The following is a 17226-nucleotide window of genomic DNA, read 5'->3' as shown; positions in this document are numbered from 1 at the left end:
CCACCATACTTTTTTCACTTTGGATAGGGCGTTTGTCGAAATACTCCTCCATTTGGATAATATAGACCTCCATAAAAGTCCTTTTTCGTGTGTTTGGTGTTGTAATGTGATGGTTTGTTCTGATGTGTTCATCAAGACAACATACTTTTATAGAATACCTTATTGGAAATACACATGTCACAGAAGCACAACAACAGAAGAAAAACTGTTTATAATAAAATACATGCGATTTCATAATAAATAATTACATATATAGTAAATACAGTGCATTGTGCAAACACATATGCGAATATGCATGTGCAGAAAAAATGTTAAATAAAAATTATACAATTTCATCCAATGATCCTGAAAATGAAAATGTATATTAGTCAGCGTTCCACCATCATTTACAAGACCAGTTGTCTATGACCTTTTCTCAATATGCGTTCTTGTCTCTGCATGTGTTCTCGTGGACTCGTAAAACGTGTAGTTGCTGACAGTAGTATTGTTTCAGTCATGAAAGCCTGTGCCTCCGCTCCAGTAGGGGCAGCAGCGCTCTATCACATAGTATAAGCGAATAATACACGTGGGCGTGGCTTGAACTGACGCCACAGCGCCACTTTTGAGCGCTCCTCACGTCACCAACAAACAATAACAGAAGTTGTCAAACTGTGGCGACCACAACCGAGATAACACAGCAACTAACCATACAGCCTTCAGGCATATGTGCAAGGTAAAAAATGTTTGAATTGTAGTAAATTTAATTTGAAAATAAATCGGAGAAAATGACTGAAACGGCTTGATAGCATCCCCAGCTTCTGCAACTCTCCTTCACTACAAACGGTTGCTAGGAGCTTAGCCTGCTAACGCTTCTAGCGTGTGTTATGTTACTATCACACAGTGCTTTTCTATTCAATACGAGCCCACCCAATTCATTTCTGTAATGTTGAACGTCTTCGCGGAGATACGCTGGTACATGTGTCCCGTTAGTTTTAACGGGAAGTCAGCCGTGAAGGAAAGGCCGATACATTGATGAAACACTGACAATAGAGGTGTACGTTAGCGTTGGGCTCTACAGACAGGTCTACTCACTAGTACTCACTAATATGTGTTACTAAAATCACATGTGCCCCTATTTGTATCTACCATTTTAGGTAACACCTGTCAAATCGTGTTGCCCTACCTGTGCATGGGAACATCATCTTTTTGTAAAAGAAACACCAGTATTTGCTAACATTCTTTAAAATATGACTAACGTTATACATGCCTCAAGTTTTTGAACTGTTTTCCCAGTGACCAAATGAGTCAATGAGATCTCATGGCGTCATTATTATAACATTGAATTGTTCTGCCTTGTGAAATGTTTCTTTCACTGTTTTGGGATTATATTCCTGCCCCTAGGTCTAAGATGGTTCAGGATAGTGTTCACATTCGGCGGCGGGGCGCCCAGGACTTCATGGCATTCTATGACCATGCCTGTGCAAGACAGGAGTCGGTCCCTCTCCCGGCTGTTAAGATGAACCTCGACAAAGGGATGCTCGACTTTAATGGAGACAGGGTCAAACTCACCGACTGGCCACCCATCCTCAGCTCCATCTGCATCAACAAGCACATTCACCACATTGCAATAAGCAGCACACACCAAGCTACTCTGTCATTTGGAGACACAGGTAAGGCTGAAAATAAACCTCATACCAAATATAAAAGAGAATTTCTATATTTTTGGAACAAGTAGAGAATAAGCTAAATTACAAAGTTCAACCTTTAAACTGGAAATAGTATTTTGCATTAAAAATATGAATCATATCACCACCAGTTTCAGATAGAAGGTACTATAAGTCTATCTTCCGGAAGAGGATCCCAGCCATTCGCTCTAAGGACATGACATTTAAGTTGTGCAAGGCCCTGAGAGAGTGTCTGACGGTCTCCTCCAACCTTAAGACCCTGCAGCTCAATGGACTTCCACTAAGAGAACGGGACCTCATCACCTTAACAAAGGTTCCAATTTTTAAATACATATGCTGAATAGTATGATTTTCAGTGTGATCAGTGAGGTTTAAACCTTTGTAACGTTATTTGTTTAGTTATTTAGAGGGATGCTTACATCAGACTATGCCTTGACTAAACACATTAACAAATTGTAGCACTTAAGTTATACTTGTACTGGCTATAGCAAGTTTTATTGGCTTATTTAATGAAATTGCACTTTTTTTGTTCTTTTGAGTTTGTATCCTTTATGGTTGAAATTGTAAGTTGCTTCGGATAAAAGCGTCAGCTAAATAACATGCAATGTAATATTGCCATTAGTATTTTTCTAAACACTTCTAAATTTACTTTTTTATTTCAGGGTTTTTCAAAAAGTGTTTCCTTGGAAAACCTATCTCTTGCTAACTGTCCAATCTCTGATGAGGGCTTAGAGGGTAAGTATATTTTGTATGTAGTGTTCTTTCCAAAAGCCTTCAAAGGATTGTACTGTATGTGAGCATGGGACATTTTCCATATGTCTCAGTCATCTGCCAAAGTGTGAAGTATTCCAAGAGCATCAGGACAGTCGATTTCACAGGATGCAATCTTACATGGAGAGGGGCAGAGCATATGGCCAACATCATCAAGGTGGGAAATGTCCCTTTCAAGACAAACCATACTATCTCCTGTTCTGTTATTACATTTGTATAACTTTATCACACCAATCCAACTTAAAATGTACCCGTATTAACAAAATACATGGATATACACATGAGCGCATGACACGCATGATTTGTTTATTCTCAGCACCAGGGAATGCAGAGGCATGGTACTGCATGGGCCGAGTCTCTGCGGTATCGGAAGCCACAGTTTGAGGGAATGGGGGGTCTCCGCCGTGTCACCCTGAACTGTAACACATTGATCGGGGACCGCGGTGCCGCTGCTCTTGCACATGAAATGGCGGAGGACCTGTGGGTTAAAGGTCAGTTGTTGCGCGTGGTTTGAGAGACGTTGGTTTGCGTTTGTTTCCGTTCTGCTCGTAGTAATTTGTTCTCAGGGTTGCTGTGTATGTTTTGTGCTTGGTTGAACAGCGTTGGACCTGCAGAGGTGCGGTCTGTCCAACGAAGGAGCTCGTCGTCTGCTGGAGGCCATGAAAACTAATACTGCTCTTTGTGTACTGGATGTTCGGAGTAACCCTTTAATTGGTAACGCGCTGCCTCTAGCCCAAAACCTTTATGCCATTTTTTTGTATTGCATAGAGCATCTGCAAATAGGATGAATTATTGGTACCCTGTTTTTCCCATGCAGCCCTTTTAAAATTGAAACCTCTATTTGCAGCTGTCGCACCGTTTATATTAACAGTTTTAAAATTCTAACCAAGTTTCAAAAGTACTATTTTCATTCTAGAAAATTGCTATAATTGCTCTCTAACTCTGTGATTGGTTTACTACTGTAATTGTACAGACACATCTGAAAAGCCCAAACTGTGAATCTCTCTAAATATATAATTTTCCACTGGTGAACCTTTTTTTTAATTTTCAGACAATGTCCTAATCAAAACTATTCTAGAGAAAGTTCTGATGAATGCTAACGGACAGTCAGAGGTGGGTGTCTTTAGCAATAACCACCATTTAGAGTCTAAATGAATGAGTAGTGTACTTGCATAATTGCTTCACATTTGTCTTCCTTTTGTTGTACTGCAGTACCACTGGATCAAGCCTGCTGCCTCAGAATCACAGAGAACTTCTGCTCCAAAGAGACGAGCACTACCTGGCACAGTCAAAGGAAAAACTGCTTTTAGGATGGGTATAAGCATATTTTTCTAATCCATATATTTATAATCTGACATTATATTCACCATGTCAGTGATTTTAAACAGAAAGACAAAGCATTATATTGTGTTATGGTGGCAAAACAATCCTTTATAAAACATTGGGAAAGGCTCATCTCATACAATATCTGATATTGTGGCTGTAACTGTGTCCAAAGGTTCATGTTCATTGATTTGCCACATGCTACATTGCCAGTTAGACTCCCTAACTGGCAATGTAGCATTTAGACTAGATTTTTCACCTGCGCCTTCTCTACTGTCCTACTACAGTTGAATAACTAATAACCCTTTTTCATGAAGCTCAACACCTACAAATAAACCCACTGCAGATTCAGTACATGACAGGATGCTGCGTAATTAACCGATAATGCGTATAGTCAAATCGATGTAATTAACTCAATGTCAAGAGCAACTCACAAGAACCCGTAACATTTATTTACAATGGAGCAGGACGAAACAATCCCATCAAAACTACTGCACTAAATCCGAGGGAACACTATTGACTAAATAATAAAAACAACCTGATAGAGTTAAAGTTAACACGCTACTGCAAATGTAACAACACGAAAGCAGTTCACTTACCAAATGCTGTTCACTATTTACAAAGTTTATTTTGACCTCTTACGAAATTTTAAGATCTGCTTCTAGCTTCCCGTTGGACAGAAGTCACACCGGCCAACTGACCAATCAGGGGGGCACGTTTCGGCTGCGCTGTAGGTTAATGCAGATGTACTTATGAGGCTATTTAGGTACTACTGGCACATCAAAGAATACGATCAACATGTCAAACAAAAGAGCCTACTGCTTGAGGAATATGACAGTCAACAATATTCTTACATCGAGACACAGGAGCTGAATCTGATTGGATAAAAGCTTTCTTTTAAACAAGTTGCACAGGAAGCTACAGCGTGGAAGCAGAAGAAGACAGGAGCTGTGTAATGAGAAAATAAGCTAAAGGGAAAAATACTTTATAAAAAAAGTTCCTGAATTAGACACATCCACAGGTCTCCAGCCTGTGCACAAAGGAACAATCTCCTCGAGATAGTGTATATTGCCTAGTAATCAAATTGTCTCTTTTTCACTTCTCCCCTTTTGGCTTTTAAGTCATCTGGAGACATGGTAAGAACTTCATCTTGTTCCCTGGGTTTGCCAGCCAGTGCAATAAAGTGTGTGATTTGGTTGAGATGACCCTGTAGTGTCCCAAGCAAAAGATGAAGAGAGCCATGCTGTCACATGACGTACCTCCTGAATTATCTTTAGCTTGTGATGTTTAGAACCTGCTTCTTTTGTATGTGAAGCATCTCATCAATCTACACAGCGCATCACTACCTCACTTCCAGAGTCTGTGTGCTCTCACTTATAAAGAGATCCCTATAGCCATCGGCCCCAAAATATATAACCTAATTCTCTCTCTCTCTCAGCCGCAGCAGGACGGAGCTCAGGCGATGCTCAGACCCAGCAGCCCCATTCCGGCTCCGGTTATGTGCCCTGGCGTGCTGCTGCGCGAGCTGGACGCCAGAGGTGAGGAGCTGCTGGAGACGCTGTATTCCGTTCATACATGTATCACAACCATTTTCGATCTCCTCATGCTTCCAAAATAGAACACAATGTCAATTTCATGCCGCACAATACACCTCCTTTTACTTACAATGCCTTTGCCAGAGACTAATATTACATTGATGGATGACTGTTGCAGAGGTATGTCTCCGGGGGTTCGTGTGATGGATCAGAGCTTTCAGGTGAGTTTTCCTGTGTTTACAGAGTGTATTACTGTAGGAATTGTAAAATGGATCAGAACACTGTCAAACTGTCCTTCCACCCACCGCTTTAAAACGCATGGTTGTCATCAGGGTGCAGCTACCGTCAAGGTTACCGTGGAGTCAGATTCAGAGGGTCGGGAGGGTGAGGAAGACGACCAGGTGTCAGTGGAGGTGGAGCAGGGACCACCCCCTTCCCTTGGCCTCCCGGACAGGATCACCGGGCGGAAGATTGAACATGTGCAGGCAAGTCCCGTCCATTTCAAGGTTTGTGTGCAAGAGAAAAAACAAAGGCTGAGGACTTAGAAGGACAGTGTGTGTGCGTGTGTGTGTGTGTGTGTGTGTCGCCCTGCAGATGGAGCTAAAAGAGTGTCGTCTGAGGCTGGCAGAGGAGCGCAGAGCCCGGCTGAAGGCTGAGTCACGACTCATTGAGGTGACGATCATTTCAAAGATACTAACGTATGATCTTAAATTCAAACTCTCAGGCCTGAAACCCGTTCATGTTCTATTCAGTATGAGTTGGAGAACGCCCGTCTTCGTGACAACAACCTCTCCCTGTCGGAGGCGCTCGCAGCCACCGCCTCAGCATCAGCACCGCCCGCTGTCGGCGCTCTTGAAGACGAAGCACTCCTCGAGAGCATTGAGAGCTCATTTACTAAGTTCCATGCTTTCCTGGATCTCCTCAAGGATGCTGGGTAGGTTTTCCTAAAACTGCCCAGAACCACATTTCTCTTTAAAACTTGTTCTGGGCCGGTTTGGTTCAAGGTTGAGGTTTGTTTGAACTACTTTTGGTTACATTATGACGTCTGGTCATTCAGTTTTTCAATCCTTTCTTTCTGCGTTCGAATTGTCCTTTCCTAACTGAGTGAAATGAAGTATGGAAGTTGCCGCCGTGATAAGAGCTGACCGTCCTTGACAAAAAGCAAGAAGATCATTCTGTCCCACAATTCCTTGCGGCAGCAATATTTGATACATGCATCTGCGGTTGCATCATAACTAGATTAGATTCTACTTTATTGTACAGTTACTGAGACAACGATGCAGTTTAGCATATAACCAGAAGTGCAAGAAAGCCGATGGAGTGCAGAGTATATATATATGTGGTATATATGAATAAGAAGAATATGTACAGTATGAAATATACATGGAGCAGTATATATATATATATATATATATATATATATATATATATATATATATATATATATATATATATATTAAGCAGCAAGGTTGTAAATATGAATGGCATAGTAGTGCAAATATGGCATAAATGGAAGGTCTTGTGTCATTGGAGAGGTGTTCCTGAACCTTCTGGTCCCGGAACGGAGGGCCCTGTAGCGCCTCCCAGAGGGGAGGAGGGCAAACAGTCTATGGCTCGGGTGAGAGTTGAGCAGAGCAGCTGCCATATCGTGCCGTGATGCAGTGGGTGAGGATGCTCTCGATGGTGCAGCCGTAGAGGTTCACCAGGATCTGAGGGGACAGTTGAGCCTTCTTCAGTCTCCTCAGGAAGAAGAGGCGCTGGTGTCAAAAAGTCTGTGGTTACTTCACTTGCGATCATTACATTGAAGAAGTAGAAAATGTTAATGTTAGAGGGTATGGTTCATGAAAAGGACATACTCTCATGTGACAGAGCGTAAATGGAAACGGCTGGGCTACTTTTTGTAAATGTTCTTTTAAGCGGAGCCGGAGGGTTTCGGTTTGATACGAGATGCCCTTTAATACACTGGTGTGTTTGTTCTAGTCCTCCATTTAGAAACCTGGCACTGTCCAGCTCAGAAGAGTTTCATTGGGACAGAACCAGTGCGATTCTTTGACTTATTTGAGCCTTTTATTTATTTCTTAATTGTTATTTAAATACATTATTTTGGTGGTTTACCTTGATATATGGTCAAAGGTTGTCAATATGGATGCCTCTTAGTGCTCTTTCCATTGCATCTACAACCACTGATATCGACAATTAATGGATGTTGCACCGTCTCCGATTATTTCGCCTTGAACTTCAGTATCGCTTGTCATTGACATTCATGTGCCTTTTACTTTCACCTAAATAGACTTCACCTTCTTCTTTTCTGCAGCCTCGGTCAGCTAGCTTCAATGGCTGGAATCGACAGGTCCGATTTCCACCCGCCTCCTGGCAGACCTCAGCTCTCTTCCACAGTGGGACCATATTTGGACGGTGCGGCGCCACTGCCCGGCGGCGAGCGTCACGGTGGTCAGGGGAAGACTGCTGCGTCATCCTCAGTACGTGTGTGCGAGGCGACGATCGGGAATGTTTCCATTTGCGTCGCGGGATGCCTTCAGTTTCATGTTTGCATTTAGTTGAATACCCACAAAGGTTCACGTGTTGCTACTGTTGCATGCTGGTTGAAGGGTGAATTGTTTAACAGCACCATGCAAACTTGCCTCCTTAGCTGCAAAACATCAAGTTAAAAGGGGGCCTTTATTTGACCAGAGCATCTTCGGTTTCACTATGCATCAATCCATCCTTTCTTTGTGTCCCACCTCCTGACCCGTTAGTCACCCACAGTCAAAATAGAGTTTCGTTCTCACAGACTTCCCATAAAACACTGTTTGGATTTCAGTTCCGACTTGTAAGCCACGGGCAGGTGATACTGTGCATCGAGGCTTTGCTGCGAGTGACACATCGCTTCATGCGGCTTGTTGATCAATCAAATGATTATTTCATTCATTCACTTAGAATTAGTGCATCAATAGACATTTTGTAATAAACCTTCATTACAGAGAAAATATTGTATTGATATTGTGTGATAATGTTTTTTATTTTCTTTCATCATTCATAGGGCTCCATACAATATTATTGTGTGTTCAGGTAACTTATCATAGTACCCATTGGTTTATTTAATCATCAGCATTTCTGTGTTTAGGTAGTCGGCGTCCCGCCTGCTCCCCCAGCCGCACCGGCTGACACCGCCACTGCCAGACCCACATCCTCCATCAGGGAGTTTTTACGCGAAGACCGGCTTCCAGATCTGACCGTCATTCAGGCCTCTGCAGGCCGCGGCGTCGGTGGGGAAGAGGAACCCGATAAATATTCAAAGCTGGATATCCAGCGCGACTCGAACTCTGAGCGCAGCTTCCGTAGCCAGAAATCCTTCAATGTGATTCCCTTCAGTAAAGCTATTCCGACTCAGTCCAGCCTTCCCAAGAGCAACCGCGGCAGCTCACACCGAAGCAACAGCTACAACAGCAGCTACAACAGCAGCTACGCTCACGGCCATTCCTCCCACAGCAGCGGGTCTCACGGGGGATTCTCCGTGAGATCAAGTGTTAGTGACATTACGAATGACAAGGCAGAGTCTGCGGGGGCGGCAGGGTCAAGGACCAGGGGAAAGGGAAGGCCGGTGACCGTCGGTCAGGGGGAGACCGAGGGAAACGCCCTCTCTGGGAGGGAGATCAGGTCTCTGGGAAGGCAGTCGGATGATGAGTCTTTCTGACTCAACAACCCGAGAAATAGCAAAAGCCTCTCTGTGATCTCAGTGGCTTTTTTTTCTTTTTGAAGCATTGCTTCATTTAGAAAATCTTTGGGACAAGAAGTCGTAGCATTAAAAGTCATTTTAAATAACTCGGTGTATCGAAGCCAAAGCACAGATCAATTTGAATGTGATGCTATGTATATTTTTGTAGTAGTTGTAGAGTATTTATTACAGTTTGGCAGATGTTCTTTGTACTTGGGCGTGTGTAAAATACCTTTTTGATTCAGTTAAGTGTGATAGGTATTTTTAAGCTAATCCCACCACCTATCAACCATAAGATTCCTCCAATCGGATCCTGTTCCCTCAATCTTCCATCGAAAATAATCCTGGTAACTTTTAAAAGTAAAAAACTCTTTAGGGATTCCTTTGATGTCTGCAATATTTTTTAAAGAGTTTTTTGATAAATGTGTAAAAGGTTTTGGATGATATTTGAGTCAGTTATTCTACCTTTGTTTAATGTCTAAATAAACACATCAAGCAATGCACCATCTGCACCGGTGGATGCAGCAATTATTCTATTTTTCATCATGTAGAGGATGAACATGAACATCCTCAGTCCTGTCACACAGAAAGGCCTCACGAAAACTGAAACATCCAAATATTTCAGGAAGACAAACGGGCTACTTCACTGCTAAACTCCTAAATGGGCCAACGAGAGATATTTCTCAAGGTCAACAACGTCTGCACCGGGAAATAATACAGAAAAACTTTTGCCTGCGAGTTACATGTGTCTGACTGCGTCAAGAGTTCTGGTGGCGCCGGATAATCAGTGCATTGAGGCGCATGGGCCCCGGTCAAACAGCAGCCAATATTTGAATGGGACAGGTCACTCGCATGTGAAACCTTGTGTTTGTCGCACATACAATCGAGTGATGAGCTACTGGAGAAAGAAAGAAAAAGGACAGATGCAGCGACTTTAATCGAATGCTGCAACCAACAATTGCTGAGTACAGAATGGCAGCCATCATCTTGAAAACAAATACATCACTAGACTTTTCAAAGAATTGTCCCAGCACCACACAGCTGCTATTTGTATTTATTTCAAGGCCGTTCTCACATTTCATCGCCCTGTGAAATGTGAAAATAAACAAGACGGCCTTTTTATTGATACGGGTAAAATGCAGGTCTGACATCATTTTTTAATTAAAAGGGAGTATAAAGAGTGTATCATCTCTGATAAGCACCACTATCTCTGCATAAATATCAGTACTCGTGGGTACGTGAAGGTAAAGGTCTCCTGGCTGGGCCCATTCGTCCTGGCACACGGCAATCGAGCCCTCCAATAAAACAGCTGCATCTCTGCAGCAATCGGAGCGCTTATGTAACAGTGGCCAGCGGTCCGTGCCATGGTTGACCTGCTAGGCACAAAACCTGGGGACATTTATTTAACAAACCCACCTCCCCCCCCTGCCCCCCCCCTCCATCAACACATTGTTTGCACTGAGTGAAGGGCAAATAGTGACGAAATGTGGCTAATGACGTTTGTCCGTTGTGTGACTGAACTGTCCATTTCTGGGGCTAACTGAAAGAGGGCACAAAGATAAAGAGTGCAGAATTTACATTTGCAATGTGACATTTAATGTGACAGCGTGGATTGTCTACTTTGAGCTGGGGAGACTCATTTTCCTGCCTTGTGGTCACTGCTTTTCCTGTTATTCTAACTTATCAGACAACGTACAGCTACTTGTTTAAAAAAAAATGATAGACTACGCCGTCCATTTCCCCCTTTATTACACATACCTCTCACCTCATACAGTGTTAGCTTCCTTATTGTGTTGTAAAGTGTTTAGAAGGCTATAAAAAAAACTGGTACAGGGGGAGAGGTGAAGTATTGGCCAATTGTCACCAAAGGCGCTGGTGACGATAGTGTACCAGTTTTAAGTCTTCCATTGCGAGTTGAGCTTTTGAATTCTCTCCCAAATACAACACAGACACACACACAGTCCCAGTTAATGTTCTCTGTCGCTTGCCAGGAAGTTGCCAGTTGCGCAAAGACACCGTGCAAAACATCTGATACTCTAATCAGGAAACTGCTTTGTGGTCAAACCAATCAATATTTCGCTTGAATCAAAGTACAGAGGGCAACGAACTGGCATTAGTTTGCTTGCCAGCCAGAAGTCAGACGGCACTTATCTGCAGACAAATTGCTGCACTGTCCTTTTATGTGACTATAAACACACACACACACACACAGTGAGAGATGTTGAAGCATGTCGTGTGCTCGTTCCACAGTCTGAGACACATAGAATTGGCAAAAATGAAGAGGACACATCGTGAGGTTCTGTAAAAGGGTCTGGTGTTTAATAGTCTACAGTTATGGCCAGATTTATCCTTTACGGAGTCGTTTGGACAGCGCCATGACAGGCACCGTGCTGTGGGAGCTACGCGATATATGGAGATTATATATATATATATATATATATATATCTCAATACATCTACAATTAGAATATGCCAATATCCTGAGAAAAGGGTTGAGTTTCATTGAAACACGTCGTGTTAGTAACACAAAAAGGCTCTATTGGTCAGAGTATGAATACATTTAGGAGTAACACAGACGTCTGCCAATTTAAGACACTCTCTCTCTCTCTCTAGCAAATAAATTACAACCATCGCACTTTTTAAAAAAACAACACGACTCTAAAGCTTTACATTTTCTTTTGTCCAAATGCAAATGGGAAAAACATTTTGTAATTGGGTTGTACAAACGATGTTATGACTTTCAATAGGTGTATAGATAGATTTTGAGTGGAAAGAATTGACAGTAAAATACAGCTATAAAAGTGCTCCATTGATAACAAAACGGTTTATTACAAAACCTTTTGTTTTCTTGAGATATAAAATCTAAAAAACACTTTAAAAGCAATATCGCCCCCCCTTTTTTTTTTTTTTTTTTTTTTTTAATGCTAGAGCTCTATTCTCTGACTATGAGCCATAACTTTACAAAGTGTGGTTGCACAGGTTTGTGGATGAACAGGAATGTTGTTATTGGGGAAGGGTCTCCTCAGGCCCAGCAAACAAAAGCCAGATTCAATCCACGTCCAAGCCTATTCACACATTCGTCCTGTGCTCATCAGTATTTGCCAAGCTCCCACCGGGCAAGCGATAAAGCCATTCTAATTACTAGGTTTGTCCTTTTGAACCGGCCCCCGCTCCTGATTTTCTAAATGGGTTGCTTAGTCATAGCAGGTCCACAATTCGCTTACCCCGGCAGTTTTCCCCCTTTCAAATCAATCTCACAACATTGTCATTTTTAAATGCAACCGCCTTCGTCACCCCGTGGCCTCCGGCTGGTGACCGTTAGTTGTTCTCTTGCGAGATCGTCGATTCCTGAGAAGAAGAAAAAAAAAGAAAAAAAAAGGGAGGAGTGGGAAAACAAGAGGTCGGAACATTAGTCACTGAATTACACGTGTCCGGCATCTTATCGCTCATCCATCCAAAGAAAACCCCCGAAAACAACAACCTCAGGCCCCTGAGGTGGGCTATGGACGTATAGAGAGGTATGTTCGCTGTGTGGTCACACTTACATGCCTGCGCTATCTTATCTCCCCGGTTTTCTGTTGCAATATAATGCACTGACTTGGCAGTGTTATGCTTAAGGTGAGCTTGTAAAACCTGTATACCTTTGATAAGACCACCGTGGGTGGGGGGGGGAGGCCCTATAGCGGAGGCACGCTTGCTTTCACATCCTGGTGCGATTCGCATACACCGCACATCTTAGCCTGCCATTCACTTTATAAATTTTCAATTTCAGAGGAAACGTTACATCTGATAAGTGCATTCTTTTGTCCAGGAGTGTAAATACATACAGTACCGGTCCAACGTTTGGACACACCATCTCATGCAATTCTTGCCTTCCGAGAGCAGCAGCAACTTGAGAAACGTGTAATGGATACCGAATGGAAACTTTCTGTTAAATTCTTAAATCTCCAAAGGATGCTGTTTAAATTGCTCATATGCTGAGCTTAATGAGACCATATAAAAACCTGCCACTTCCTGCTCATGAGGCAGAGGGCCCCTGCATGCAGTGCAAACATGTAGTCATTTAGGCTTTTTTTGTGCTGTGCACAATAACAGAATATCCCGTATCCCACAATTCTTCCACCCACAGATTTTTGATATTGCAAAGTTTGGGTGTGCAAACACCAAGAAACACTCCGCCCTGGTGACGGGACATTTCCAGTGTATATGCATCAAAGGCAGGAGGCAAAAGTCCCTTACAAATGGAATCCTCTCCCCGTATTTGCTGCTGAAGGTCATCTTCACGGTGTTCCTGTGCCCCGTCCGCTGGTCAAAGGTCTGGCAGGTCTGGAAAGGCGGACTGTACAGGTGCAAACTGGCTGCGCACTCCGTGTGGCTGACGTTCTCCACGCGGTGCAGGCCGAGGGAGTCTGAGATACGGAAAAACGCAGAGAGGGAGACCTACTTTCAGACTGGAATGCACGGAAATGGGGGGGGGGGGGGGGGGGGCTGGTGGTCCGCTCCTCGCAGGGAGACCAAACATCACACCAGTGCTCTTAGGAAATACTCAAGTCAGCAGGGGCGTTAGGGGAACAGGCCAACTACTAAAGTGAGAACTGGCTGTGCTAACGGCGGGGCCAGGTGTGACAGAACGTTCCCGCTGAGGTTGTTAATCTTTGTTATTGTTCTATGATGTTGAAAGGGACGCACAACCCCACGGTTGTAGAGATACTTCATGTGTGACAAGTCGGTAAGAAGAATGTTTGCTTTATTGATCTGAACTCTATGAGTTAGCATTCCTGCTCTTCCGATTCCTATGTTAATGGGTTTTTATGGGTTAATGTCGGTGGTAAACACGTTTTCAAGAGATATAAATATGTAAGGAAGTCCACCTTTAACGAGTTTTCAGGCTTTAACGTGTGTTAAAGGAGCCAAGAGGTTAAATTGTTAAATGTTAGCTTTTTACTTTACTTACTGAGCTGGATTAGTGTTGCATCACCTTAACATTCGTTAGCCACAAAGATTGAATAACCCAAAAGCAAATGGAAACTTCTCGTTGGAACCAGCGTGACGCAAACATCTGGTGTCGGGTCTACAGAAATACTGCCTCGCTGCAACACTTCATTAAGAATCACCGCCCCGCCCAAACGTGCATTAACGTGGTGCGTACGCTTCGGAAGAAGGGGAAAGCAGAGAAACAATCAGCACACAGTCCGGATCCTCACCGTTTATGTAAGCAACCTTGTTCTCCTGCAGAATTCTCTGTGACTTCTGGACCATGTCTCCTTTGGATTTACCTTCCGGCCAGTTGAACAGCGTCTCCTTCAGCTGACCCTGCAGCAGCTTCATGAAACAATGGGAGTCTGTGTGGTCGTGGATGCTGCTGCAGATCGCACACAAGCACACAAGAACACCTTGTCAGGAAGGGGTCCTCTGTACAAACCAAAAGCAACAACCTAAATGTGTCCTGTAGAGGGATTTCTGAGATTCTGTCACAAAGTGAAACCGCCGCAGGGGATTAGTTGTTTGATCATGAATCCTTATTGTTCGTGCTGCCTGATAGTCCTATACTCGGTTATCAATTAGGGGTTGGTTGTCGTGATTTTATTTCGGTTCGGACGGCATTTCCTGTGAAAGATATATGACAGATATCCGAATAACATTTACATAACCTTAGAACACAGTACTCTCTTATCACCTGAACTTGAATTTCCACAGGAGATAAGAGTTAAACAACAGCCATAATAGGTTTATATTGGTGGTGATCTGAGATCTTGTTGATTCCAAATCACGATGAGAAAAACACAACGTGACCCTATTTTCTAATGGAATGAGCATCTCACCTGCCGTGGCCTTCTCCCCAGCACAGAATCATGAGATTGAACTTCCCATTGCCCTCGTCAACCAAGTTCCTTGTGTACCTGCAAGAGATGGGATCCATGTGCCTCATTAGACAGGTATGGAAGCAGCCCAGAGGTCTTGGCCCAAAATGTCAATACATGTTCTGAAAGGCTTCATGTCAAATGTGTTGAAAACAACAACAACAACAACATTTGAAACACATGTTCCTTTTCACTCAAAAATGGATTCCAATAATGTAATTAGATTCAATCAGGGGAGGGGGCGGGGGTCCTGACTGTCCCTTGCATTTTCACACTACCTAACATGGGGGAAAGCCGGAGACTTTGCACCAACTTGGAAGATTGTTATTTTGGTTCCTGCTGAGCTTTTCTGCCAGTGACCCAAATGGAATGGAGGCAGCTGCGGATCCCTTTACGGACAAGAGGCAGTCCCAGTCCGACGGGTGTGCGTCAGTCCTCGGTGTTGATTGGATCACCACCACCCCCACACACACACACACACACACCCCCCCCCACCGATGACCCCTCTCACTAATCAAAACACTGGAGCCTTTGAAAGGGTCTGAATGGGGGACCCATATTGTGAGATAAACTGATGGGTTTAACACAACGTGGTTTTCATTTAAATTCAAGAACGATAGTTTGTTTTTCTTCGATCATTAACTTTTTTTAACCAATATTCCAACTGCTATAAATGCATTCGATAGTGTGCGAACTTTATAAATCCTATTTCCCTTTTTTTTTCCCGGGGCAGTTTGTTTTTCTCGAGCAGCCAGAACAGTTAAAAAAAATAATTAAATACGGACAAAATAAGAAATAAAGTCAAACACGTGATAGAGAAAAAAAAACACCGTGACAGAGCAAGAGTCCAAAGTGCAGTTGGATCATAAATTAGTAATATCTAATTATTATGTTACTGCCAAATATCCAAATGATTGCCAATCGACTGCTTTTTTTTGTTGTGTGTGTGTGTGTGCGTGTTTTACCTGTACTGGTCAAACTTTGCATATTTCATCCACTCCTGAGGGTTGCTCTCGTATGCTTCCATAATGTCTTGGACCTCCTCAACGTTGATGCAGTCGCTCTCGAAGATTTTGTGCAAAGTTTGTATCAGGTCGTCCAGCGTCTCTGGCTTCACCACCTCGGTGTGCTCCATCTCTCTGCCGAGGAGGGGTGGGGGGTTGGGGGGGATCCTGTATCAGATTGTTTATCCTCACCGAACGGAGAAAAAAAAACACAGATTTCTTCTGTTGTACCAAACCCTCTGCGAGTCCTTCACTTTTTATAGTCGGCCGCTGCAATTTGGGGGCGAGCTGGCGACGGACTGTACCATTCCGGGAGAAGGTGGAAGGCTGCGGCACGCACTTAACTACCATGCGTTTCTGCCCCGGGCGCATAACGGAATACTGGCAACGGGAGGAGAGTAGCGGCATCACACTCCACCTCAATGGAGAGAACACATTTTCCTCACTTTGTATATTTTACTATACGTGCTTTGACTCCCCCAAAAACGTGCAGTCGTTTCACACACACACACTGACAACTTGGACTAATCCTGTCTGAGTGCAATTCCACCACGTTGCCACAAACACCCCAGCCGCCCCCCCCCCTCCTCCTCCCACACACACACACACACTCCACAGCCCCCTCTTTTTCTCCAACAATGGAGTCCCGACGCTCTCCTCCAGGTTGAATGTTATAGCAATATCAAAAACAGGGAAGAAGAGGACAATGGAAGTGATTCATTAACATTATTCTACAAGACTGTCCTTGCCGCCTCAATGAGCAATCTTGTGAAATAAGAGGATCCCATAAATAATGTGTTTGAGTGAAATGTTTCTGTTAAATGTCTCTACTACGTTCGATCAATTCAATTAGAAAGTCGGCTAGGCCACTATTATTAAAAGGTTCTCATGAAGGGGGAGGGGGGGTGCTGCATCTGAAGTAGTTGTAACTCTATCAGTGAGACATTTTTATTGTAGGCCCTAGATCACTGACCTGAGATTAGTAAACAGCATGAGAAATACAGAGTAAATGCCTGAGGCTCTGTGTGTGTGATACGGTTAGAAAGCACCGAAATGATGTAGCAAATCAGCGGCAGACAGATCGCCCCGATACAAGAAGGGATGATCGTGTCCATGTTTTTCACATCACAGTTATCGGCCTGGCCTTGACGCCGTGTGTCAGCCAGTCCAGTGACTCATAAATCATTGTTATTCATTGGATTCCTCCACCTAAATACAAAGCCCATTGGAAGTGATACACCCACCGAAAGGACCCAAGGCTTGCAGCTGCTAGTATTTGATATACGTTTTTGTGGGTGCATGTTTGAAAAGTGTTTTGTTCTTCCATTAAGAAGAGAAATATTGAAACATCACT

General features: G+C 43.4%; 2 protein-coding genes across 3 annotated transcripts; one reads left to right on the top strand and one right to left on the bottom strand.

Moving 5' to 3' along the window:
* Positions 1-286: 286 nt before the first annotated feature.
* cep78 (centrosomal protein 78) lies at positions 287-10149 on the top strand. 2 transcript variants are annotated; one of them, XM_037481998.2, is made up of 17 exons: positions 287-712; positions 1381-1649; positions 1796-1977; positions 2327-2399; positions 2489-2592; positions 2752-2926; positions 3036-3149; positions 3487-3548; positions 3648-3750; positions 4880-4894; positions 5197-5296; positions 5472-5514; positions 5626-5778; positions 5888-5965; positions 6046-6227; positions 7608-7773; positions 8418-10149. In XM_037481998.2, the coding sequence occupies exons 2-17, from the start codon at positions 1388-1390 to the stop codon at positions 8985-8987; spliced, it is 2382 nt and encodes a 793-aa protein (XP_037337895.2). In that variant the 5' UTR covers positions 287-712; positions 1381-1387; the 3' UTR covers positions 8988-10149. The 2 variants fall into 2 exon arrangements, with proteins under 2 accessions (XP_037337895.2, XP_037337896.2); XM_037481999.2 differs by lacking the exon at positions 4880-4894.
* A 1754-nt stretch (positions 10150-11903) lies between these two features.
* On the bottom strand, positions 11904-16110 carry cdo1 (cysteine dioxygenase, type I). The gene is made up of 5 exons (XM_037482001.2): positions 15834-16110; positions 14830-14907; positions 14212-14369; positions 13247-13416; positions 11904-12355 (listed from the first exon to the last, which is right to left on the bottom strand). Exons 1-5 carry the CDS (start codon positions 16001-16003, stop codon positions 12326-12328), a joined length of 606 nt encoding a protein of 201 aa, XP_037337898.1. The 5' UTR covers positions 16004-16110; the 3' UTR covers positions 11904-12325.
* Between the last annotated feature and the right edge of the window lie 1116 nt (positions 16111-17226).

Source organism: Pungitius pungitius, chromosome 5 (assembly GCF_949316345.1).
Source record: "Pungitius pungitius chromosome 5, fPunPun2.1, whole genome shotgun sequence".
In the NCBI taxonomy this organism is placed as follows: domain Eukaryota; kingdom Metazoa; phylum Chordata; class Actinopteri; order Perciformes; family Gasterosteidae; genus Pungitius; species Pungitius pungitius.
Note: the sequence above shows the minus strand (reverse complement) of the source record. Positions and strands in the feature narration are given on the sequence as shown.